At 47.1% G+C, this 27696-nt stretch overlaps 1 protein-coding gene across 3 annotated transcripts in view; it reads left to right on the forward strand.

Annotated features, from left to right (window-relative positions):
• The window catches only part of LOC130516583 (kelch-like protein 29), a 142842-nt gene that overhangs the window by 100315 nt on the left and 14831 nt on the right, over positions 1–27696 (forward strand). For all 3 annotated transcript variants that reach the window (XM_057017736.1, XM_057017738.1, XM_057017735.1), the window contains 3 exons: positions 6172–6370; positions 16998–17180; positions 19137–19317. In XM_057017736.1, the coding sequence (XP_056873716.1) occupies positions 6172–6370; positions 16998–17180; positions 19137–19317 (563 nt within the window). The remainder of the gene's footprint in view (positions 1–6171; positions 6371–16997; positions 17181–19136; positions 19318–27696) is intronic.

The raw sequence follows: 27696 nt of genomic DNA on the forward strand, positions 1-27696 counted from the left end.
AAGAGTGGAAAAGTGGCATATTGAAGGCACTGGGTAAATAATATGCAATTTTCTCACTTGGGCATGCTGTCAACTAAGATCAGATGGCATCAGGAAACAGGGCTGAGAAGGAGGGGAGAATGTGAGTGTTATTATCGGTTTGGTGTGAGACACAATGCCACTGAAAGAGGGATGAGGGCTGCTTATTTATTTATTTCCTTTCATTTGATTGCATGTTGTTGGAGGTGAACCGCCCTGTAAGCATTTGTGTTTGCTGCTGTTGCCTTTAACAGATGGAAGAGATAAGGAAGACCTGTCGCAATGCACGCACACACACACACACACACACACACACACACACACACACAGAAAAACAGAATTAGTCTGATGTGGCTGGTTTTTAAAGCAATATTCTGACACAGTTTTCTGTCTGAAAGCACGACAGGATAAAGCCCCGAATCTGCCTCCCCCAGTTTTCCAGCTTTATGCTAAACTAAGCATAAAGCTAAGCTATTTTGTCATCGGAGCGTTGCGTTCTAATGTGATGGTCATTTCGACTCACATCTCATTTGGGAGTGTGATTATTACATGTCTGCTTAGGTATTCTGGTAAATGCTTCCTTATTATCCGTTGTTTATTCGCTGCCCAGTTAACTGGAAAACTAATCACATGTTTAATTAATTACCGCGGCTCTTACATCAGTTATGCACATCATAATGTGGTAAATCCAATAAATATGGAAAACTCATCCATCAGACGGGGAAACGGTGCCACTGGGAACTTTAACCCGCTGCCTGTGTCACAGAGGATCTTTGGATTCCTGAAAGATGGGGAAAGAGGTGATGTTTCATGCGTTCCCCTTAGAAGAGTGTAACAGAGAGAACCGTCCTTCTATCTCTTTGCACTTTCTTTGTGGAGTGACCACACAGACGCACAGCCCCAATTATAACGAGACCGGCTCTGCCAAAACCCTGAATAGGACCTCATTACTTTACCATTTTTTAAAAAGGATCCTATCTCGCCAGGTGACTCAACCTGACAAAAGGGCTTGATTAATTGGCTTTTTGGAAAGTGGCCAGCGGATGTAACTGCTAAAAAGGACAGTTAATGGTGTATTTTCATGATAAAAAGCCTGGCTGCCATTAACTGGGATTAGCTGTCCCCTCATCAGAAACAACAATGGCTTACCCTGACATTTGCAGTCCTCACGCCAAATTAAAATAGTTAAATATATGACTTCATATGCTTGTAATTTACTAGTCATTATTTATGGGGATTTTATACAATTGATGCTGATAATGGACTGAGGAGACTTTTCTGCCTCCAGAACTCATTAAGGAGAAAATCATTTCCCAGAACAAATGATGCTATCATTATGTAGTTGGAGTATAAAATTATCAAAGACAAAAGTGCTCTGTGGCTGTGGAGCAATATAAACTCTGCTTTCCGATTCATTTACCTTCAAAACTACAAATGACCCTTTTCACCGCGAGCATCGCTTTTAATTTAGAAGGCCCTCCTCATTTTGATGGTGTTCTGTGAGACGAGCACCTGTGGGATTGTTATGTCACTGCAGTCACTCACCAGAAAAAGGACCCATGTTGTTGTAGAACAGGCTATTATAAATGCCTCGGTCAGCACGGTTCACGACAAATACGTGCTCTTTGAGGAGACACAGCCAGGCGGTGGAGATCGATGTAGCCAGCAATCTTTGATTCTTCTTCCGCTCCCCTGCCTCTCTTCCCTTTTTTCCCCTTCAGCTAACATGAATCAGAAGGGAAGAGCACATACGCGCGTTGGAATTTATACAAAATGCACAGGATGTCACTGTTCAAATCCCAAGCCTGTGCTCAAACACGCGCACAAGACTTTAAATCAGACCAACCCTGGTACAACTCCAGTATTAGGGAATAGACGGGAGCCGATACAAGCCGCTGAACTCTGGACCTTCATTTCCATCGGTGTCCTTTGCAGTCCCAGAGCTGCCCCAGTCCTGATGCGTGCAGCCAGTTGAACCGCAGTCACTCAACCACGGCGGCTGCATATCCAGAGCGAGGCGGGCCAACGGCCCCGCTTATGAGGAGGCAAGTAGGGCGTGAACAATATGACAACATGCAGAATGCAAACAAATCGCCCTTTCTGCACAAACAAATCAAACTTCACGAGGGCTGGGAGGAAGAGAACGTCATGCACGATATGGGAACCTGCTAGCTAACCTTCTGTAGCGACAAGCCGGCAGAGCCGTTCTGGAGCCAAGAATAATGAGTTTCAGAGCACGTTGTTGGGTTCTAGATGAAAGGAAGCAAGATAACATTTTAATTTGCAGCACAAGTCCTACAGATATTTTTTGCGCTTATTGATCGCAGGACATCTTCCTTGTGGTTGGGTTGATAAAGGCGTGTAAAAATAGGCCTCATCCGTTCCCCTGGTTGATGTTCGCGCGTCCTCACGCGGTCGTGCACGACCTGCAAACCCGCAGCGCAGCGCCATTTAGAGGAGCACGTTTCGCCCATTAAGCGCTGGCAGCAAATGAAGCACGTGCGCGTGAATGTGCGAGTGTGTACGCGGGAACCCACGGACACCGAAAAGAGGAGGTCGTTTTGCCTGAGAGGGTTTGTCAAACCACGGGCACGCCGCTGTACACACCTTCACGAATCACTGACTGCCCGTTTTTTTTCATACAGCTGTGTTTTTGTTTGACATCAGATTAGTCCATAATTCACACTCGGCGGGCACGCAGCTCTGTAAACAGACATGACCGCTCATGTGGCGTTCATATGATGCCACTGTGGCGACGAGTGTCGCGGCGGCGGGCGTCAGTCCGGGCCGACGGCGGTGGAAATGGAAACGCTGGGTGGACATCTGTCGTCCATGTCTGGGAGCGCAAGCTTCCCTGCCGGCTTTGACAGATCCGCCAGGCTCAGCATTGTTCCCGGAGCCGACCGTTAGAGATACGGCCCAGACTCGGGATGCACTTTGAAAACAGGAAGAAGAGGATGTGGGCAGACTAAAAAAAGGCATCCGCGTATGTCTCCAGGTTCGTTTTTCCACGTGTTCCGTGCTTTATAAACCCTCCCGCCATCAAGGGCAACGCTGTTTCCGGTTGACGTACACCAGGAGTATCAGGACTTATTTGCGGCGTGTATGATTTGGCACATGTAAGAATTCATCTCTGCGTAAAAGGATTGGCCGCCTGAGTAGGTGAGGAGGTCGCGCCATTCATGCGAAAAGGCGGCTTTCGCGTTCGCTCCGTCTGCCTGTGCACAAGAGAATGATTTCTCGAGAGGTTGTTTTAGATGGAGAGTAATGGTGTAGGATGCGCACCACCTGCTCTCATCCGCTGAGTGCGAGCAAGTCGCTCGTCGGTGTGAGCGGCGCCAGTGCCCTTATTTGCCTGTGTGGCGCGATACAAAAGCACATTTGCAGACAAATTTAATCCCGTTAGCGCGCAGCTCCGGTGACGTGCATCCAGCACGTTCAGCCTTTGCTGACAGAGTAAGCAGTCCTGAGAGGACGGTGAAAGCCGGCGTGCAGCCGTTTCCAAATCCTTTGTTTACCTATTATATTAGCTCAGAACACTGAGGAATTGAGTTGAACTTTATTACAGTGTATAAATCAGGAGAACTGATTTTACCCTGCTGCGGCCTCTCCGAGCTGAGCGGAGCAGCATTCCAGGGTGGAAGCGAGGAGCCACGATTGAGGACATATTGATGACTGAATAATTGAAGGGAGCAGTTGATTAGCAGACACACAACAGCCAGTTTAACAGCGCAATAATTTCCACTCATTTCGTTCTGTGAGAAGGCGAACTCCTCTTTGTGGGGTCTGACACTTGGATGTGAGTATTAGCAGCGAACGCGGAACTTATTTCCATACCGATTTATGCAAGTGTAGGAGGAGAGTGAGCGGCGGGAATGGAGGTGCAAAGAGAGGCAGAAAATGGAGTGGGAGCCGGAGCCGGGTAGTTAGGAGCAGCGATGGGAAGCCTGTTTGTGCGGAAATAGATGGACGGAGGTACAGATGGCGTAAGGGAGCTCAATTATAGAAGAGAGGGAAACACACTCCACAACACCAACACACACTCAGGGGACAGGTCGTTCTAATAACTGCACCGGCGGATCCATACTGGTCGGGCCACGTGACCCCGGTCTCAATGTCATTTCTAGTCAAATCACGTTTGGACGCGCTAAACAAAAACCAAAAAGTGTGTTGCCGCCCCCCGTCTGCTGTCCCTGCGCCGAAGTACAGTCCATATGTGGGTGTTTCAGGGTGGAGGCTGCCTTTACTTTGTGCAGAGACCAGATGTCACCTCTTTGAGGTAGTTTTACTGCCATTTCAAAGATGTTTGGCAAGTAAAGGAACTAACGACAGATGCATGTTTGTGTGAAGCTCCCATTTGCAGATGGTACAGCAGGATGCCTGTTTTTCTCTTCCACTTTCCTCCACACACACACACACACACACGGAAAAGTCTAACTGGCGTGTGTGTGTTGAGTATTGATGTGTTTTCCACTGGTCCGAGAGTGTCCAGCTAATCAGATCAGATGTGCATAACGTGTGACCCCTTTGACCCGCTGTACAATCCTGAAATGCTCTTTTATTTCATCTGTTTGGTGGAGGATGTTGACGTTGAGCTTCCACCACTTCCATCTCTGGCCTGAGCTGTTGCCACCCCAGATTATTTTAACTGATGCAAACTTTGGAGCGGAGAAGACCCAATCCAGGCCGGGGCCACCATTCTTCTTCATTAATTCCTGATGGAACATGTTGACTGGGCCCCACCTGGATGAAACTGCCCCATATCCCCCTTCAATGTGGCTCCCAAGGTCAGAGTGGTGGACCTACTTTAGCGGGAACCCACATGCGTGTCTATGATCCCATGAGTTTGGGCCAGACATCGATCACCTGTTGGATAAGCTGCGTGCACTCGGGTGTGAGGAGGAACAAACGGTCCGATCTGCAGCTTTGTCTCGTCTCATGCCGATATCACTCACATTTCCCTGACTGCCACCGAACCATCGCATTCTGTCTATTCCATTTTTTTGTCTCTTGGGTTTAGCTCATTTCTCATCCTCCCACTCAGGACGTCCTCTCCCTCGTCTCGTTCGCTGCCGTCTCGCTTCTTTTCTGTCTCCAGACAGGGATAGAAGATGAATGGGACGCACGTCCACCTGAGGACGAGGGAGAGCGTCAGCTTGTTTGGTCTTCCTGGAGCCCGTCGGTTCATCAGGGTGTCCGTGGGACGCTCTGAGGTCACTCTGAGCTCAGCGGTCAGCTCTGCCTCCCTTTGTCCCTTCTCTCTGTGCAAGTTCTTGCCTGAAGAGCGCTTATGCAAGAACACATTGAGAAATTTTTGCAGCCGGGGCGATGGATGTGGTTGCCATGACAACGGGATGTCCTGCCTTTATGTCTGAATACCTTCGCTGTATGAGAATGCAGAAACGTATGCAGCAGCAAAAAAGAATTCACACAATATAAATATTTGCATCGGCAACACTTCTTTCTCGTGCCTTGGCTCAACAATTTAAGCTCCTGTAGGTTTGTTTTCCCAGGTTTCCTCTTCAGGATAGTTGCCAATTATTAGCTGCAATTGTGGAAAATGAGATGTTTGGGCTGTACAAGGCTTTAAAATGTAGCTGTAGAAGAATGTTTTTGGCTATAAGATTCCATTTGGAGATGAAACGTTAAGGAGCCCCCCTCCCAATTCCACTCGCACATTCTTCTGGTAGAATCAAATTCAGACAGGATATTCTGATATACACTAACAAGAAGATATTGGGTTAATCAATATGTTCCTACGAAAAAATCCAACTCAGCTCGCGCTTATTTTTGCCGTTATTTTTGGAGCAATTCATCCCGCTCGTATATAAAAATAGACCTCACATATCCCAGTAATTAAAGCTCAGCTTGTGCCCAACATGAAAGTTTGCTCCACCGTTAGCTTTCCTCACTCTCCAAACCGAGGCTTTGATCAAACGGATGTTGTTTAGCGATTTCAAAGATAGATGATGTAATGAAGGTTGGAGGAAACAAAACCGGTGTTTGTGGAAAAGCTCTGTTCTTTTTTTGGTTGTCATTTCTTTATCGATGATTCTCTAATGAGTATTTCTTTGATCAGTTCGTAATCACGATTGTGCTAGCGTTAGCATTAGCATTGGTTCGGATTCATTGCTTTTCCTCCTGTCTTCCCAGACTCTGTCGGAGCTGTTGGCGGTGGTGCGTCTTCCCTTCATCCACCCGTCCTACCTGCTGAACGTGGTGGACAACGAGGAGCTGATTAAGTCCTCGGAGGCCTGTCGCGACCTGGTCAACGAAGCCAAGCGCTACCACATGCTCCCCCACGCGCGGCAGGAGATGCAGACGCCCAGGACTCGACCGAGGCTCTCTGCCGGTGAGTCAGGCCCAGACTCGGTCGAACCCACCCGGGAGGTCTTAATTATAACAGCTTCGACCATCAACTGGCAGGCGGTAATTTATTTAGTGATGTTTTCCACCAAATCTGAAATTCTTAACATCTCGCCACCAAACCAGTATTGGCGGACCACCGCGACTTTCATACACCTCTAACAGCCTTTTTAACATCACATTCGCCGCGCGACATCGGTCATTCTTTTCGGAGGAACCGGTCAGCCATTCAATACCGGACCACCGCCGATGTCCAGACCATCCACCACTGTGTTTGTTTACATCATTAAAAGCGAAGAATCATTCCTGGAAATTGGAAGGCGCCTCGCAAATTGCTGTTGGCTGTTAGATTTTTGCCTCAGGTTGGCCAAGGTCTCACTCTTTCCCCCTGTAAAGACCTAATTATAGCATCTGCATGCTATCATAAACTTTGCGCGGCACACCTAACTGTTTGCCGCATGTTATTTTCCGCTTGGCAGGATAAAGATAATGACCAAACAAATGGCACTTTATGGAGAGACCACTTTACTAGCCAGAGCTGCTGTTGAGTCATTGTGTTTATTAGCCAGTAAACAAACATTGGGCAAATTCTATTAGGTCAGTATATATATTTTTGCATCCTTAATTGCCTCTTCTGCAGTTGAATGAGGATTTGTGAAGAATTGTTTTGCTCTTGAGGAAAAGAAAAAAAGATTTGTGGCGTTATCTGCCCTCGGCATCATTTCATTCCTCATTCCTGAACTGATCACTTCTTTGTTCTCTGCTGTTTCTGGACCTATTTTCTGTTAAGGTCCATGTTTTGTTGTCTGCTATCTGCATATCTAATGTGTTGCGTGGCCCCATTATGCCGGCTAAAGTGCGTATTGAATCACGGCGGCTCGTGGCGGCGTCCAGCAGGACGACATAACCGCGTAAATGCTGCCGGCGCTGTTGCATTTCTGATGCAGCGAACCCTGACGGCTCAGCATGGGAGCGTTCCACTCAAGTGGTCCTGGAAGTTTTCTCAAGTTTTCGAACGTGTTGCAAACGGTCGGCGCTTAACGTGCACACGGATTCACTGTTTATGAATGCGTGGGTCAGTTGTGTTTGGTGTTGTGTGTTTGTGCACCGGTCCTGGGAGATTACGGGCGCACGCAGGACAACCAGAACGATGACGAAGGCAATGAAAAGGAAAGTTTGGGGGTTGTTGGATTAGAAAAGGTTTGGGAGAATGGAATAAGAGGTCAGGATGTGGTGGTGGGCGGAGGGGAGAGACGGAGCCGGGGGATGTGAAACAAGGTCTGAAGGACAGACATTTGATTGAGTTTATTCCTCGAGCATGTGTCTTTTGGTATAAACAGTAAGCGAGTGTGTGGCCGTGCGCCTTTAAATGTGCATGAGCAGATGGGGCACCACCTGAGCTCGGTTGATACGTCTGTCGGGCGGAAAAAGAAATGAAAAACCGCGAGGCTCCTCTTGCTGAGAGCAGTCTGTAAACTGGAGGCGTGCACGTACGTGGGTGCGTTCGGCTGTTCGTCGGTCTGGACGCATGTGCCTGGTCATTTTCTCCTCGTATTGTCAAGGTTTGGTGACTAAGTTTTAAGCAGCAACACTAAGTTTTTGTGTGTGAGAGGCTGCGAATTAAAATTATTGACCTTTAAGGCAAAACTGCGATTTATGACGTGGGCAGTTAATGAAATCCGTGCTTGTACATTTTAAATAATACGATAAATTTAACCAGATATACTTTTTATGCTTTGGGGTGCAAAAGAAATGGGGGAAAAAGCTTTATGAGCTTCAAGTTAATCTTATTTTATGACGAATAAGCTTGTTTTTGATGTCTGTCTAAGCGAGTCTTGGCTATACTTTAATCCACGGATTTTAGAATTGTAAATTTTCAGATTCAGGGAATTTAGTTTTGAAAGACTGAGGTAGCAACGGAGTGTCTGAATGTAAATTTTAATTCATCTTCCATTAAATGGCTTTGGATACACTTTTGCCAGCAATTCCTGCTCATCTAAACAGCTTCGTCTCCTTCCTAAAACCATCCTAACAAATGGGACACAATGATGCAAACATCTAGTGTTTCTTATGTAATAGGACGTGCAAATGTAGTTGCATGAAATTGAAGAGAGACACAGCATGAAAATTCAAGCAGACACGACGTGCACATTGCAAATCTCAGAAATGTATCGGTTTCAATTTTGTCAAAAGCTCGTAAAACACATCAGAGTTAGTGAGGCTTTTACGGTAACGGACTGAATATGCGATCAAACGACGAGCAAGATGTTTTTTTTTATTATTTTATACTTTCAGGAGAAGGCAAAGACATCTTAATGAGTCCTCCATTAGCTGCAAGCGTCAGAAGCCATTTTTAAAGCAGCCTGATGCAATTAGCCAGATGTGTCTTGCACATCCGACCATGTTTCACAGGTTTCCCTTGTTAATCCTTGTTATCGTTTTTTTATCGGGGGGGTTGGACAGGTCCGGCTACTCAGTTGACAGCAAGGCTAAACTGTCTAACTTGGCAAATAATTGAACAGAACAAATTCATCTCAGAATCATCCGGGACAAATCCCAAAAGTCGGGCGAAAACCGGCATCACGTTTAGTTTCCAGTTTCAGGGCAGACTGAAAAGTAGAAGTTCCACTTTCTTGCTTTTGTACCTATTTTACATTCTGCAGGATTTTATTGAGTTGATGCTCTGCTGAATCATTTTATTAGACACTATTTGAGCTGCAGCAAAGTTATTTGGCATAGAAAGTAAAGTAAAAGTAATATAAACGTCCCTTAGTTTCATTTGTCATCTATATTTAGAGGTATTCAGGCTAATTTGAACTCATCACCTCATAATCACACTTCAGACGCTGCAAACGTCACGTTTTTAAATATTTTTATTGTCATTAATGAGAATCTGTTTCAGTTTGATCGGGATAGAATTTTTTGAGTGTGTTATAATGAATCAACAGTGTTGTGCCGACTCTACACATGTATACATTAGTGCTAATTGCTTCATTAGCCTGTGGATGTGCATCTGATTAGTTGTCATTAGACTTTCCAGGGGGGTTTAAAAAGCTCAGGCTGCTACTGGTGTTTGCGCTTCCGAACGCGGTCGAATGTGGGTTTTTCTTTTTTTAATCCCTATATCTGCATTTGTATTCAGAACGGAGCATAAAGTTTTCTTTTGCGCAGTTGCACCCTGACTGAAGCTATACGTTATGTTCTCATTTCCTTCTTTCCACATCTGACACCGCTCTCGACTCACAGGAGGTTGGAGAGCGTCGGGGCAAACTGTTAGCTCAGGCCAGCCAAGTGGAATAGCACTCAGACAAATGAGCTGTAATGACGGAGAGACGCAGGGGTCCAGCCCGACTCGCACTGTTTCGCACACCCAGACACGCGGTTAAACTTTTAAATACACTCTTTATTAAACCTTGGCTGCACTCGGCTGTGGCATTTTTTCCTTCTGTCCACTTATATTTAATCAACTGTTCTTTTATTTAAAGTCCTTTAAATTGTTTTCTTACACTCTTTTACTCACTGAGGTCGCTCTGTGCTGCAAACATAGACCTCTGACTTTTCTACGGTTAAAAACACAGATGATGCTACACAATGCTAATTAGCTCGGGTCAGGTCGCGGGAATGCTTCTGCTGGCTCTCCATTTGTGGCCTTCACCCACACTTTTCCGAGGCGATGCAGCCAGGCTGCAAGGTCGGGTGCACGTGGGCGCGTCTTGCTCACTCTGCTGCCATCCAGCACCTTTGTAGAGAGCAGCTGGAATTCACCACCGCTGGGAAGAAAGAGCGCGTTCACACCTTGTTAGAAGAACATAAAAAGACAGTCAGAGGACTTTTACCGTGACATCTTCCACCCTAGAGCCCAGGCGGCCCCTGCCCGCTGCCTGTTCCTCGTCAACGCCGACCCTCGCTGCCGTTTGTGGGATAATTAAATGTATTTGTCATCTTTCTCTCTGGCTGAGTAGCACAACACCAGGCAAGGTGATCATGTCAGGCCAGTGAGTTGAAAAGACAGACTGCTTTCTTTGGTTTTTGTGTTTTTTTAATCAGGGGTTTTGTTGATTATTGTCCTTTTCTGTGTAATTATTCAGCTTGATTTGTCTTTCAGAGTTAATGTAGCATGAGATTACTCTGTTTCACCCCTCCAAAAGGAAAAGCACGACACGAGAGCGTGTGCCAGAAATGTCTTAATCGCTCTCTGTGAAGACTGCCCTTCAGATCCTCTCCCCGTATCTTTTTTTTAAATTCTCTGTGTATTTGAGGTAAAGTGTAAGAAATGAAGCAAGAAAGACTGAGACCTTAACAAAGTTGGATGGACCGATTGGGCTTTGAGTTGGGAGCAGGTTTCTGATATTCCCATCAGTAAAACTGGGGCAAACACATTTATCTTGGCTCATAAATGCAACATGCGGGCAGCAAATCCAGATTAGATAACCTCTGGTCTGAATGTCTGCAGGGGATGCAACAGAAAATTCCGCTTTCGCCTGCTCGGCCTCTTGAATAGTCATCCCGATGTGCCTGAAGAGGAGGCAGAGATGGAGGGAGAGCCAACAAACTTGATTCATTCTGCTGCAGTTCATGCTCAGACCCAAAGCGGGAAGCAGTTACAGGTACACGGATCAGCCTCAGCATCACTCATGCGAAATCTGGTACTTTGACCCGCGGTGCCTGCTGCAAGGCTGCCTCAGCCTCATCCAATATTCAGCAGACAGGCTGAACCTGGTTAGAGCGGTGTCGTGCATGCGCCCAAGGTGAGGATTTGGTGGCTTGACATGTGTCTGCGCTTGTTTCCATCAATTTGTAATGTTTGATATTACAATATTATAATTTGCTATTACTCCAGGGTGATTATTGCCACCCCGGGGGGTCGGGCAAATACATGTCTAGTCTGGACCTTAAGGGTAGCTCGATGCCACCGGTGGGTAGATCGAGTGCAGGTCTTTGCACTCACATATAAACTTATTGCACCTCCCTGGACTTTGAGATCACTTGGACGCCTCCAACCTCCTGATCCTCACCGAGCTAAATTAACACCCTGAGAGTAAAATCATAGGATTAGGGGGGGAAGGGGGGCAAAAGAGAGAGATTAGAGAGTAGTGGCTGTGATAAGAGGAAGTGGTTATGGACCAGCATTGTGATAGAAATGGCTTTGAGAGTGTGGCAGGATGGGTAAAAGTCCAAATACCGGCTGAGCAAGAATTCCAAAACTTCCAGGTTTTCCAGGTTAGTAACGATAGGAATCACACAACTGTACAGCGCCGAAACATGTATGGGAATTATCTGACTAAGAAACATGCATATTCCTGTGGCAAAGTAATAAAGCAAGAACTTTAAAGACATGAAAAATAGAGCTTACATCCTCATAATCTGACTCCAGGAATAATAAAAACGTAATCATGCATAACGTACCCAAGTAAAACCCTTCTGGATTTGCTTAAGCCCTCCTAATCGTAAAGGGTGCATTTAGGGATGGCCAAGGCTGCGGAGATCTGCCACTGGTTACCACACCTCAGGAGCCGGCGGCTGTCACGGCGCTGCTGAAGACGTGTAAACAGCTGTAAAGCTCTCTGAGGAGCCTGGATCTATGAGGCATAATCTAAACGCTACTCCATTATGTATTTATGGCGTTGAACTGTATGTAGGGGACCTGATCATTTATTGTGTGTATGATCCGGGTTGCGCGTGTGTTTCTTAACTTATTCAGACAGTTGATGCTTTCAGAAGTGACACATGAAGGAACAAATCATTAACCTCGTATTCTCATGCTGAACTAAGCTTTCAGACAAACTGGTGTCGCTCACCAAATCAATTGGGTTCTTGCCGCGGAGCCCCTTTGTCTGGAAATGCCACATGGACTCTGAATATAGGCAGACGTTTATGGGATTAAAGCTGAAAGGAAGACAAACTCCAGCGTTGATGTCGCCGTGGAACCCGTGAGCTTTGTTGCACGTGGACATTCAGCATTCAACAGGCAATTAGCGTCCTGAAGTCAGTTGAAGGGGTCTTTGCAACAATACTCAGACTGACAAAAGGGGAAAAGAAACTCGATCAATTGCAAACGCGATAAAAAGGAGAAAAACTGAAATGACTATCGTGACCCTTTGCCATGACGACTGACCTCTACTGACGGTAATTCACAGAGACACTGAGGTTTGTAAGTCTAATGGAACTAGCATTGAAATGGGTTTATTATCAAGGCTTGAATATAATATTTTATTCAGTGTTTTCACTCGGTTTGCTACCGGAAAAGTCAGATTTTGTGTTTTGACCCAGCTGGATGTGCCCAGAGTGTCTTTGCCTGCAGCAAAGTACAATATGTCTGCTTAAAATAGGGCCACAGATGGCTAAAACACTGGTAAAAGGTGTAGAAGGGGGGGAACCGGGATGCTGGGAAGCAAGATGAAATGACACCTGGGGTTGGAGGATGAATGGAAGAAAAAGGGGGACTCCTGTGGGTCGAGGGGGGGGTGATAGAGAACCAGGGTCGTTGGTCGAGGGGCAAGAAAAGAAGAGGAGTAATGAAAGCAGAGTTCCAGCACGAGCCAGGGGGGATGCAGACGTATAGCAAGGTGACGTAAGACCCAGAGTGGCGGCGGGGAAGAAGACGCTAGAATCTTCCCTCCTGTCCTCATCTGTCCTCATCTGTCCTCATCTGTCCATCAGTCCCGGCAGGAGCGAGCGCACCTTCGTCTGTGCGTCTGCATCCAGGATGCAGCTCATTGCAGCGTGGGGTAAAGCATGGAAGCATGGGCGGCGTGCTGCCGTCCCAGATACATTTCATTCTAGATGGAGTTGGGTGGAAGTGATATGCAGAAAACTGTCAGCGGAGCCGTGTGTGTGCGCGCGCGTGCACACGTTTGTCTCTCAGCAGGGGGGCATCAGCTTCAATCTGAGATCCGGCTCTTACAAAAGCCTCTCTGTCCGTCCCTGCGTAGAGCGCTTTACAAAGGTGCATTTATACTTCCTGTATGAGCACCGCTCCTCACAAACACGACTGACACTGAGCTATTATCACCTCCATAAACATCTCCACGTGCACGTTCTATACGTGTCTCCTGTGATCTCTTGCGAATGGATGAAGAGAAATCAGACAATATATATTTTAGTCCGTTTCCTATATACTTCCTTTATAAAGCGCTTCCTCTTTATGTGTCAGGTGTGATATCAAACGCACTTTTTGTGATTAACAGTTGCCAGATTGATGATGATGATGATGATGACATGATCCTGGATCTTCATCTGTTGAAGCTAAATTTATGCCACAAATGAACGTCTCCCTGCAGTGAGGTGTGCAAAGGCTTTCTGCTCTGACAGGAGTGCTGCCGTCAGCTGCCAGTGTGTGAACACTCAGAGCAGCACCGTGGGACAGAGAAGCTTAATGGACTGGTTAGAGTGGGGAGAACCACCACCGAGAGGTGTCCGTGTTGGAAGTTGGTCTCTGATAATTGATGACAGACAGGACGGACGGTGTTTGGTGACATTAAGGTCGTCGCATGAAACAGTGAATCTAATGTTGCGCTAAAAAGTGCACTTTAACAGACTTGCTGCTGTCCTGCTGGTCACCCCGGCAACAGAGAGCTTTAATGGCAGGAGCACAATTTTCATAAAACTGGATTAATTTAACAGGAGCTGCAAAATCGCTCGATTGGATTTGCTTTATGTTGGTGCTAGTTTGAACTGGAAACGTAGCTTTTCTTTGAAATGCAAGTTTGTTTAAACGTCTTTGAACCCTAAAAGAAACTGTGAATTCATCTTTCTCTTCAGGAGGAGAAAACAGAGGAAAGACAACAGCAGAGGAAATAAAGACTCCATAATCGCAGCTGGATACGCTGTTTATATGCGTCATATGCTGCCCATCTGCTTGACTTCGTTATTCATATCTCTCCTGGCGTGCACTGATTTGTGGCGCTAAAGCTGCGCAGCCAATCAGAGGGCATTTTGTGTCACAGGCTCAAATCCCCTCCGCCAAAATAAAAGTAAACCCTACCTAAACTTTAAGTAAAGGACAGCCGATCCGATCGGAATAAATGTGATCTTTTCAGCCCAAAATGCCACGAATTTAAGCTCTGCCAAAGAAAAGAAATAATAGCGCTGTCAGTTCCCGGGTATTCATTCCTCCCTGACCGCTCGCGTCCGTTTTTCGAACCCTCACCCTTCATCCCTCCAACCCAACTGCCATCAAGCCTCTCACTAACTGACAGCCGTCCCTTTGAGGTTTTGTTTTGGGAGGAAACAGAGACATATATATATTCACACACACCCACGCAACATCTGATCCGATGCCGCGACTTGGCCCGTCAGCGGGGCCGCTCTCCTGTTGTGCTGCGTTCTGACAGGCCGGTGTTGGCCTGTGCTAGCTTGTGAATGCGTTCAGGGCTTCAGGGGTCAGAGCAGAACAGCAGCCGCGGCGCCCAGATGTGGACGCTGCCTGACATGTCCGACCAGGCGGAAAGCCGAGAGAATAGCCCCGCACATGTGCACTGCACAATAATAAAGAGCTTGAAGTGTGCAGATGCATGGAGGCGCCTTTGCTGTTGCTGAGTTTGGGCTGCTCAAACGATGCTTTGGACCGCTTTCCTTCTTTTGTTTCACAGTTTGATACTAAAAACAACAAATCGGCAGCAGCAGAAGCTGTAATATTTGCATCCTCCGCCATCTTTAGGATGAATTAGTGCTCCGTTTGAGCAAAGGGAATTTGCAGACATTAAGAAAAACCTTAAACGGCGGAATATTGATTGATGCGCTCGGGAAAAGAAAATCCCAAATCGGTTCAGACGGAGACATCGGCGTATTGCCAAGTTAATTGAGGCAGTCAATATCAACAGGAAGCGAGACGGCTAATGGGATGAAAGGAAAAAGAGATGAAAAGGGATGAAATATGTAATCCTATAAAAGCGCGGAAGGCAGTCCAACTTTTATAATCCAATAAAGTTGAAAAATAGTGTGCGATAAAAACAAAAGAAAGAAGGTGAAGTCAACTAAGCGCAAGGAAGAAGAATAGCGGAACCGAGGCAGAGTAATTAATGACTGTTTTGCTTTGGTGGGAGGCTCATCTGAAATAGGAAAGACTCGGCCTGATTTCACTTTTCTGCGTGAAGAACTCATTTTTATGAGCATATGTGGGGTCTGTCAGGGGATGGTTGGAGGATAAATCCATTGATTATTAGCATCGTGCTACACAACCCTTGTGCATTTGTTGTTGTTGTCTCTTCCAACAAAGATCTCTTCATTGTTTTCCTTCTCGTCCCATCCGGAGGAACATATCTTTCGAATCTCAGAAAAAAGGGAAAGAGCGAGGCGGCTTTAAGCTGTCCGCTAAGTCTAAGCTGTATGTCCAGGATATGTCAGAGGCAAAGCTTTCTGCTCCGTCTGTTTGCTCAGCCTCGGCAAAGCTCATTGTAGTGGCGCTATCGCTCTCTTCTTCTAACCCCTTTCTTCTGCCTTGAGAAATTCTTTCTGTTTCACCAGCTTTAAAGATGGGGAGAAAAAAGAAGCTTAAATATTAGGAGGTGGCCGAAGTAACAGACAGCTGTCTACAGATATGCCTTCCCAGAGAGTGCCAGTATGTGAACGTATTGATCCGAGCAGCCGAACTTGTGGTTTTGAGCGTATAAAGATTAGCTCTCCTTCCCCACTCGTCCTCGGCCCATATCTCGGCCTCCCCGCGGCCCCGCTCTTCCTCCTGGCTCACCTCCTGCAGCCGCCTGCCGGCTGCTTACAAGCCCGCCGCTCATCTCGGTCTGGCCGCCTCACTAGAGACTGTGAGGGCCTGAGACGCACATGTGGCCGCCTGCCAGCCTGGTTGTGTATTTTGGATCGCTCGTGTCTTTATAGAGTACCTGCTTTTGTCCTGAGCGTGTTTCAAGCACCTCCTTAATCACCCAGCACTACAGCATGCGTGTACGTGCGCCAGGACACATCTGCATGTGTAAATGTCCTCCCATTGATTTCTCCCATCGATTCTCCTATGAGGCGCGAGTGTGTAGATCAGTCGAGCAGCAGCCGTCGCTGGTATCTGATTGGGATGTACTTTCAGTCCTAACTTTACTATTCTTCATTTTCAAATTGGATTTTCCCCAAAAGGTGATTCATCAAGCATTAATAAAGGCCCCTGTTTGTAGTTTGCATTCGTTATTCACGTGACATTCAATCTAGAAAAAGTTACAGCTGCTCCCGGCTCCCGCCGAAAGCTTTAATTCAATTTTTGCACACCCCACAATATAATCATTGTCACAGTAAAGGATTTAATTAAATTCCCCTTTGATCCATTTGGTAAATGCTTTTATGTTGAAATCTGAATTTTTTGTGGCTTATTTGAACAGACAGGAATTACTTTGCGTGCGATATTCATCCTCGTTATTTTCATTTACTTTCCCGACTTATCTCACGTCTCTTTATTCCTGTAATATTCACCTGATTGGATGTGTCTGGTTTTGTGATGCTGATGCTTTTCCATCCTTCCCCCGGAGCTGCAGCACAAAGGAAGCGTGTGCTCGGAGGGAGTAACATCCATCTTCCCTTGTGGTCCAAACAACCGCTGAAACCCTTCTGTTCTTTCATTTCTTCCCCTCCTTTGTCCACCTCCGCCGCCCCCCTCCCCTTCCTTTGTCCTCTAGGTGTAGCCGAGGTGGTAGTTCTAGTTGGAGGGCGTCAGGCAATCGGGATGAACCAGCGCTCCCTGACAGCAGTCACCTGCTTTAACCCCCAGAACAGTAAGTGGTACCCTCTGGCCAGCCTGCCCTTCTACGACCGAGAGTTCTTCAGCGTCATCTCGGCGGGGGACAACATCTACCTGTCAGGTGAGCTAAACCGCCGCGCAGTTGTGCTTTTGCTAGCTCAGTCGTTGAGCAGTGGGACAGCAGTTTATCACCCTGCGGTGGTGACAGGTCCCTCCGCTCTGCATCCAGGAACCCACAAACACCCCCCCACAAGTGCTTTAAATACTCCCCTGGTTGGCTTTCTTCCGCCACACTAATTTAGCTACTCCAGCAGCCCGGGTGCTTGTCCCAGCTTGACCCTCTGGAGGATATTTCATATCCAAGCCGACCAGTTGTTAACGACGCAAAGCGCTGCCAAACACGACACAAGCTTCATTTGCTATTTTGAGATTGAGGATGGAATCATTCTCCCGTCCTGCAGCCAGGAGTTTAAAATAGTAAACGCACTCATGCCCGGCCAAGTGTCCGCAGGTCTTAAAGGATCCGGAAAACATTTTTTAAAAACTGCAGATTTATGGGTCTATGCACTTAACCTCAACCTCTCTGAGTTCGTCCTAAAATGCATGCTGAAGACGTTAGAAATTGTTAAATATTAGGTTATTTTTTTTCATTTCATTGGAACCACCGACAGAGGTTTTACAGGTTATTGCTCCATCTGCGTAATGAAGCTACTCAGCCCTTCATCAACCTGTTGCAACCTTTGTTAAACCAGTTTTGAACAGGTGAATCTTCTCTCCTCTGGATCTGCAGCCTGGAAAGCCCAGACCTACCCTCCACCTTTAAATTATAGAATAGACCTTTATGTTGAGAAGGTACCTTCGCCCAAGCCCTCCCCGCCAAGCGTGAAGGATTTTTCTTATTCTAGGAGTAACACAGTTGCTACGTTGCACAGCCTTTCTTTTGTGCTCTATAGAAACACATTGAAGCCACTGGCTGCCTCGCTGATGCACCTTTACGTTTCTGCTGCAGAATTTCTCCCTCCGTGGTTAATTTGTATGAGAACCTTACACAGCACTCAGACCCTGACATTGACAGTATGGGGAGGCAGCAGGATTTGTCCTGATTCGACCTTTTTCCTTCTGCATTTTTTTCATTTAAATGGAAATGCATGTTTGGCTGCTGGAACAGGACTATTGTGCGGTTGTTCACTAGGAATCAGACCTATAGAGGAGACATCAAGACACAGTTTCATGCAGATCAAGTTTGGGTCAGAAGTACATGTAAAACGCTGCCAAACGTGTGAAAATCTCTCTTTTTACATTTTAATGTAATATACTACAGTTGGATCTGGGAAATTCTGCAACCCGTAATAATTGCTAAGACTGTAATGATGATGTCTTTATGTTTAATGTGCACATTTAAGTGGATCTAAATGAGGAAACAGAAGGAATGCTCACATTAGTGACTAAACAAAATCCCTTTTTTTGTTTGGGTAAAGTCTTTAATGATTCCCAAATAAAACAAACCACTTTTTTGCTTATTATTCCATAACTAAATGCAAAAGAGGCCAAGGGCCCCGTGTTTTGCCACACGTTCACAATGTGCACTTGTAGAGAAAGTTCTCGTGCGCGCGAACAACTAAACATGCACTGTGTTTAAGGATTTAAAAGGTCACATTAGCATGATATTCCGAGGATGTTTTGAGGAGGCATCGAGATTTAAGTTTCAGTTGGCACCAGTGCATGTCCTCTCGGAACACTTATATTTTTCCTACAATGAAGCCTTGATTAATCCATTAATTATGGAGACGTTAAAGCAAAAAAGAACCTTGTGTTTAAAGGCACAGGATGGAACTGAAATAGAAAAATTTACATGTTACCTAATCAGCCCCCTGCTGGTCGAAAGCTTAAAGGTTCCTGTTAAGACAAAGCGTGCTGTTGTTCTTTTCTCCTAAAAGCTGCACTTTGAAATCTTAAAACTAAACATAGAGGCCATCAAGATGTTTGTATTTCAATAACGGTCTAAATCACTTGGATAGCAGGACGTGGGAACGCTAATTCCCAGTATTCTGATCCTGCTGATGCTTTCCTGTCTCAGGGGGCACGGAGTCGGGGGTGATGGTGGCCGACGTGTGGTGCTACATGTCCCTGCTGGACAACTGGAACCTGGTTTCAAGGATGACGGTGGCCCGCTGCAGACACAGCAGCCTGGTATACGACGGCAAGCTCTACACCATCGGAGGTCTGGGCGTGTCGGGAAACCTGGACCACGTGGAGAGGTAGGGGGCGGGGCGCCGATTCCCGGAGCTTCCGAACGGAAAAACCTCAGAACAGATGAATGCTGAATCGCTAAATAAATATTACGCGGCAGATGGTGGGCTTCGCGCTGGCGTGGCAAAGCATATTGCTAACGCCGACAGGACGGGTTTCCAGCAAGAGGTGCGGAGCAAAGAGGCCTTTTTAACGCTCACAGCCGATATTGTGTAGGGACGAACCCGGTTGGGAGCATCGGGTTTGCTCTGAGAGGAGGGATCTTTGCTGGAAGGTCGCTGCTCTTTCGTTCCTGCTCTGGCTGAAGCTCTTTGCTGTTCTTCTCTGCAATCTTCTTCTGATTGCTGTATTTATTGCTCCAAAACCTTATTTCTTTCTTGCCACTTTCTAACCTGGACTGCAAAACCAGGGGGGGAGGCTGGCTCCCCTGCGAGGCAAAGTGAGATTTACCAAAGCAATCAAAAGAACATTATGGAGTGTATTAGTGCAGGCCGCTGCTACTCATTACCCAGCAGCTCAATTGATCTCCAAAGCCGTTCATAACACACAACAGTCCTCCAAATGAAACAGCCTAATTTGATATTTCCCTGTAATGCTGCCATGCAGTGTCGTTAGGACGGGGTAGATGGAATATTTGCCCCATAATGGAAATGCTTTTGATTCCTTTGCCTCTCGGTTTAATTTGAGAGCTGCCGATGCATTTGGGACTTTCTTAAAGTGCGCCGGTATTAGCGGCGCCCTTCTGCACCTTTCTCTTGTCCAATCTCAGATTCTAGGGGGCCCTCAGCAAGTGGACTCAATTATCAGCAGCATAAAACTTTAACCTTCTTCTGCTTTTCCACGGGCTGCCAGAAGGCTCCTCCGTGCAGCACTGCTGCTCTGGCGCTGCACTCTTGAAGGTTAGAACAGCAAGGGAGAAATAACCCACAGACCAAACAAAACAGAAGAAAATGCACAGAGCCGAAGCGAAGCGTTTATAACATGAGGTCAGGGTCACATTCGCCGACCTCATCATTTAAAAGCTGTTCTCTCAAGCTGTTTGGGCAAATTGTCAGAGATGTCAATGGGCTTGTTTCTAAGCAACCCGGCCCTTTCTTTATATCTTTTTTTTTCCTGCAGTAGCTTTGTGAAACAAGAGCAAGAATCAATTCTTATGGTCCAGAGATCAACTGATATTGTTTACATCACCACGGCCGCCGTTGTTTATGGCAGGCTGGATCGTCTTTCTGAAGACGTCACTGAACCTCTCATTTTAAAGCAAATTGTGTTACAAACCCATAAAATTATCCACATTATGACAATACCGAGATGAGTTGAGCCGTGGAGCATTTAGATGTCCTCCTGCATGTTCTCCTCTTTTGTTTTATTTGAGATCAAATTTTGATTTTATTTATTAGCATTCATTTTAATTCTTCATTCTGGATATTGGTTCTTTGATTTCCATAATCGGCACCAGTGGTTTGTGATTTTCTTCTTCTAAAATTTAATTTCACTAACTTTTTTCCTGTTAACACACCAATTTGTCCTTATTAGTATTAGTATTGCTGTTGGCAGGACTCAAAGATGTTCTTTTGGTCATGAGGGAGCCTCTAACTTGTGATACTGAAGATATGGATCATCGGGAAGTATTCGAAAATACCCAAACGACAAACGTCTGGTGCCAGACGGCAACAGCTGTATTCCGAAATGCAGTATTTTGGCTTCGTGTCTGCGATGGTTCGAGCTGCATCATCCATCGTTTTCATGTCAGAGATTGATGGTGTGCATTAGGGTTTCAGCAGAATATAAAGTAGACTCGCACCGGAAGGATGAAATTTTAAAGCCTGAGTGGAATCTGATTGTCTGGGAGTTGAGCTCAAAGCAGAATATATGTCATGATTCCACCACCTTTCCATCCAACCCATATGGAGAACAGTTCTCTTTCCATATGTGTCATAAGCATCACTTTTATTATTATTTTTTTCTTCTTTCTTCTGGACCAAATCACATTTCCAGCAGCAACCTTTTGGGCTGGAAACTCACTCCGGCTTCAGAAGACAGTCAAATCCCCTGCTGAGTTTATTATATTGCATCCGTAAGAGCGCCCGAGGTTTGCATTTTGCATACATTGAAAACACATTCGTGACCTTAAAGTTGCAGATTATTCTTGACCTGTTTTAATTAATGTAAATCTCTCCGAGCTCTCGCAGTCAAATGCATTCATATCGCTTTCGCTCTTCAGTACCCGATCAAAAACTCCAAAGATGCTCGATAGCCGAGTCTCCATCTGGAAGCCACTCAGTCAATCCTCAGCAGGAATAAAAACGTGGCCGGTGGCGATAAGGAAAGTGATCCTCAAGGTATGTTTGTGTCACCTTCACACGAGGAAGAAGAGCTGCAGAGGTCTCCAGGACGGCTCTAACATGCTAATACCATCACGCATGGTGAGGATCGTGTGAGGAGGCTGAGTTGATGCAACAGTTGTTTGTTTTTTTGCTTTATTTCCATGAGCACAGTAAGACTCTTGCATATGTATCGAGTGTACGCACATATATGCTCTCCGGTATGCACACAATATTTATGAGTCCGTCTGTACGGCTGAGGTTTCCCACCTTCTAGCTCCGTTTCAGCGCTCTGCTCCCTCCTAATTTGCAGTCTCTCCTGCCCCTGCCCCTCACTCTCCCGTCTCCATCCATCTCGGCGAGGGTTTCACGCTGCTGACCGTGAAATTCACCCACATTCACAATTATGTCTTCAATCAGAGCCATCTCAAAGCTAGCTGGATGCAGGCTTTCTTTGGGAGCAGCAGGAGGTCCAAATCAAGTCTCGGAGGACTGAGCGGGCTTATTCCCATCTAAGCTCTCGACGCTAATGACTGACAGATTTTTAAGGATGGGAGCAGTCAAGTTCAGGAGGCTTTTAACTTGTAATCAGGTACCCTGGGCCTGCGTGCTCCTCAGCATTTTGATCTTTTGGCAACTTAATATGATTGCTGATGCTGAATAATTCATGGCCGTCTAATGATGTGTCAATCATGGGTGGTTTTGTTTTATTTATCGTGCACTATGCACAGGTTTGTGAGTCCTCCGAGCTCTGTTGCAAGTTAATATTGCATGAGAGTGGTAGCAACATGACACTGACTGCAGCGGTAAGGCTTTCTCATCAGTTGCGCCATTTGACTAACAAGTGGGGAGGAGAGAGAGGAGCAATTTACAGATTAGTATCCAGGATTCCTTTAGATCCTAAATGCCTCTGGATGGGGCTGTAAAATCTGGAGACAAAGTGAAGGAGGTGGGATTGTTTGGATTCTTTAGATTGTTACCGGCATGGTTGGAGTTTAAGTGTGTCGGCTCGACGTCACTCGGCTGATTTGAGTGATTCGGCTGGTGTCCAGCTCCTGTAGATTCGCCACCGAAGACCGGCGAAGGAGGCCGGGTTGAGTGACGCGTCTTTGAAGACGTCTCGGAACGCTGAACGACTCCGCGGAAACGTCGTCACCCCGAGCGCGATCAGACGCGGCGCGATTGAAAGCTGCGGTCCAGGGTGTCGTCGTCGCACCTTCACACCGGCGAGACCGCAGGCTGGCGCACGCTCCGGCGTCTCTTTAAGCGCCCGGCGTCCCCGGGTGGTGCGCATGCTGTGTTGCCAGTCAAACAACCAAAGGTCTCCTTCTGCGGGACACCGCAGGGGCACCGGCTTTGAGCCGTGGTAGGAGAAAGACTACAGGTGCTTCTTGAGCTCTGTTGAGTGATGGGCTGCCTCCCGGCTGTCCGCAGGAGCACCACGGATGGATCTGCTGCTTTTTTTGCTTTCTTTCTGCAGGCAAACAGAAGCTGTCAGAAAGAAAGAAGACATCTTCCCAACTTACACATAATGCCCTCCACTGCCAAAGTCTTCCTGCCAGAATGAAAACGTATTCCAAAGGCACATTGTACGTTTTAGGCAGGATTTTGCACGCGCGCGCCTGGACGGGGACGCCCTTTGTCCGTTTCAGCTCCCTGCCCAACAGCACTCTCTTTTGGAAGCAGGGGGGAAATAATCAAGGCAATGATGCTAATAACAATGAAGCGCCGCATTGCTCTACAGCCCGAGGTGTTCGGCATCCTGCAGCGCCGCGAGTCGAGAGAGAGGGATGAGAGGAGGAGAGCCGTGAAGAGTTTAGCAGCAGAGAGCCGCCGAGGCGAGATGAGAGGAGTTTGTGGATGCTGCAGCCCCCAGGTGGGCCTGGGAGCGCCGCACAGTCAGCGGCACTTGCACCACTGGACTCCCATAAAGACTCCCTCACTCTTCAATCTCAACCCCCTCAGCCTCTTGATAGCGATAGTGAACTGATGAGCCGTTGTGCACGTTTTCCAATCTTTCTGTGTTTGTTCGTGGCTAGATCGGCTTCAGCGTATTGGATCAGACGGCACCCGGGGTGGGTTTTCGAAGGGGGTGCGGCCACAGCATGGCACTGTTCTCAGGGACAGACTCCTACAGCCCCCCCCCCCCCCCCCCCGCCGCGGCGGCCGCCCCCCGCCGCGCTAATCCCCGTCTCCACAGGATTAACTAACTTCACAGCGTCGCCTCCTGCCGCGCTGTCAAGGCACTGGCTCAGCCCCAGAACTTCACCAGCCCCCGCTCTCTCTCCCCTCCACACCCCCCCACCCTCATTGCCTTGTGGAGTGGTCAGCATTTTGTTTTGCCTCCGCTATTTTTTGGGATCCACCATCGCAAGAAAAAAAGAAATCTGAGGTTAAATAAATGACGTTTCAGACTCCAGAGCTCAAACAATAATCGGTCACACCTCCCGCATCTCTGTCTTTACTCGTTTCCCCCCCCCGCTGCTGAGTTCTAGCGCCCAAAATTCCCACTTCCCTCCGCAGTGCTGAGGCGGTCGGGCCGCAGCTGAGCCGTTTATTTGGCGCCGTCCATCCTGTCCGACACGCCCCAGCAAAGACGGCGTAGACTCAAACTCCTTGCTGATGCAGGACGTGGATGGTGTATGTGCCTGTGCCTCTGTGACACTTATGGGGAAGTATTTGTGCGAGGAGGCAGGTGTGCCCAAGGATGGTATTAGGGGAAGACAGACGGAGGCTGCGGGTAATGAGCTCTACAAGCCGGATGTGCTTCCTCGGCGCTGATAAACGATGGGCCGGCGAGCGCTTTCCTGCCTTTACCAACAGCCACCTCATTTGTCTCTTGCTTTTCTTTTTGCCTTTTCCAATCATTTTTCCAGCCTCTCGCACCTTCCACGCTACTCCGCTTTGAAGACCGCCCTCCCCTCCTTTCCCGCCTTTCTGGTCCTTTCACCGGTCAGCCACCCCATCGCTCACCCAGTCTGCTACCAGCAGTTCATTGCTGCCTAATTATTGGTGGTTAGGCTGTGACAGATGCAAACGAGACGGCTGGCAGTCGCTCCGCCGTCACCTCAGTGGAACGAGCGTCGGATGACCTTTGGAAGGCAGAGCTCTGGCAACGCGCTGCGCGGTTCAGACCCACCCGCACCCAGAACGGGGATTTGCTCTGGAGGTTGGGAGGTTACTGGTTATATATAGTTTTGTCCTGTCTGTGTGAGCGTGCAGCCAAGGTGAAGGTGGTCCCAGCAGCCCAAGATAAGTGGAGTGACCTCCCTTTTTCTCTTCACTCTGTTTTCACTTATTATGCTCACTTTCATTTGCTGCCATGCTAAACAGAGCTAGTAAATATAGCAAACCTCATTCTTCTGTTGTTATCTCACCATATATGTTCACAGCGGAGACCTGCTCTATTCTTGTATTGTCATCTTGGAGGCGCGCGGCACGTGCAAAGGGGTTGATGAGTGTGAATTTCGGTGCTTATTTTCACCCTTTTCACTGTTTAACCTGTACTCATGTCGCACATGCACGCAAAAAGTGCTGAGTAAATAACGTGAGAGCCATTTGCAGCCGAGTCACAGATTACCAATGTTTGAGCCACATAAATACCAACAGGCTGTCAAACTCTTATCAAGCTCCATCGCCCCAGTAATTTGGAAGATTTTCTGCTGTTTTTCCTGAACCTACCCTCCCGCTATCCTCATCCTACAGCCCCCCATGCCCCTCAGTAGTGCCCTACATGGCTGTTATCAACACTGGGCTTACTTTGGTAATGAAGTGGGGTCTCAGTCTTCCGTCTCCCATCTAGTTTTGAAGAGCACGGAGCAGTAATTGGTGTACGACCTACACCACCGCCAGCACTCATGTCCCCTGTCCTACGTGACATTCCCATCCAATTAAATCTGTGACCACACACACACTTTCACTCACACACGTACATCTCCTCGACTCTTCTTCCTTTTTGAAGGTGCCTTTTTTTTTAGGTTTTCATAAACGTAGAGTAGCTGCACTTTATCAACAGTCTGTATGCACTGGATGTGTATCAGGTATGTGTGGCCATTCGCACACCTTGAGGACGCAGATGCCCGCTCTGAATGAGTTTATTCAGGGGGATTATGGGTAAATCTGTGTGGCCAGTGGATGGATTGCTGTCTGTCTCACAAGGATTAACTGAAGGTGACACCGAGGTGGCAGGTCTGTGTCCATCTGCGTTTCTGTGCGTGTCTGCGTGCGCGCGCACGTGCATTTAGGCATGGTGCACACACACATGTCTGTGTTATTAGAATGAAAATGCTGTAATCCATCAGAGTTAATGAGTTTTGTGTGTTTTCCTGCAGCGATGGCTCTAGAGTGTTTTGCGCGCCCGTCTTTTGGCTGACCTTGACTTCAGTCTGTCAGCGGAACGCACTGGGAGGCGGTCCGCACGGCGAGCAAGACTCCATCAGATCCCCAGATGTCATCGAACACAATCTGTCAGATGTGTGTATCGCGAACAAATAACAAGCAGAACGGCTCTTCCCTAACGGTGATGAAAGATTTGAGTTAATGATAGCAGCATGTCAAAGGTTAAATCGCTGCCTCCTGGCCAAAAGGGGTCAAATCGGCCAACTCGGTGGGAGATTTAAAGCATATTGTTCAAAGGAATTCGGCATACCTTTAAAATGAATTTGGATTTAGCAGGTATACACTTCTCCTGGAAGGTTCCTTTCCTTTCTCGGCCGTGTGTAGCCTTAAGACACGGTGGAATTTAGAATAATTTCTTCACTCTTCAGAAGTTTGAATATTGATATTTACAATATAAAATGAGCCAACGGCCAAGATCTGATCTGGGGGTCAGAATAAAACATCCATTCCTCAGTCGAAGGCCTTAAAGTCTTACCCCTAAATCTTGAAATAAAACCCATTTAGTGAAGGTTTGGGCAGGTATTGGCGGCGTGGCTTTGCTCCATATGCTCATGCGGTGGAAAATGTCATAGCCCCCCCCACACTGAGCCCCATGTTTGTGCAGTGAATGAGAACGAAAACACACTCAATGTCTTCTAGTATATCTAGTACAGTAAATGTGCCAGTCGGTCGCTAATATGCCCCTCAAAAGATAAAAACATGTCAGCTAAATGAATTCTATGCTAACGCATGCAAATTGTTAAGAAAAAAAGAAATAGTAACATTTTTTAACATCAATTCACACAGCACATTGATTAGCAGCAGTGGGGGGGGGCAGGTAAAAATAGCAGAGGAAATCATCACAGACTGCAGAGATCCACACAAACGAGCTCAAATTAGTTGTCACAGGGCTGCTGTTTTTGTTTTCCTCTCAATTTATGTAAAGCTGTTGTTTGTGGAAATTATGAGGAGCGTGTGCGCCTTTGGTCGTGTTTAACAGACTGCACGTCGGCATATGGAGCAGATCCAGATCACATAAAAGGGATTTTTATTCATTTATGTAGTTGACTCACAAAATAGCGGCTTAATTGTTGCATTCATGCACTAAAATCTGCGATGGAGGCCGAACGGCCGTCCGTCAAAGGTCACTCTCCCACTGCTGGAGGACAGTTAATCAGCCATAAACAGCCAGTTTCACTCTTCAGCACAACACTTTCAATCCAAAGTCTTTTTTAATTTCCTTCCATCCCCACACGGGGTCAAGAACCTTTTTGACGAGGCAGCTTGGTCTAATTAACGAGTCAAGATCGACTATAAGCTGTGCGTTAAATGAAATTAGACGAAAGTATCGGAAAAACCATTTCAGGGAATTTGTCACAGCCGGATTTTATTGGTTTGGATTTTTATTATTTGAATCGGAGCTCCCAAATAACGCACGAATCTCCAACCTGAATGGATCGACAACAACAGGACCGGTTCACACGATGTCACCTCGGCACCTCGAACAGATGAGCGTGAACCCATCCGGGCCTGCGCTCGTCTTGGTTTGGACACGTGCACTATACGTGCGAGTGCTAGCGTCCGGCAGACAGCTGCGTGACGATGGAGGGGCGGACACGGACCTCGCGGTTTCTCCGATGTGCTCTGACACACAGATGGCAGCTGACTCAACACAGCCGGACGAGATTC

Source organism: Takifugu flavidus, chromosome 19, assembly GCF_003711565.1.
Source record: "Takifugu flavidus isolate HTHZ2018 chromosome 19, ASM371156v2, whole genome shotgun sequence".
Classification (NCBI taxonomy): domain Eukaryota; kingdom Metazoa; phylum Chordata; class Actinopteri; order Tetraodontiformes; family Tetraodontidae; genus Takifugu; species Takifugu flavidus.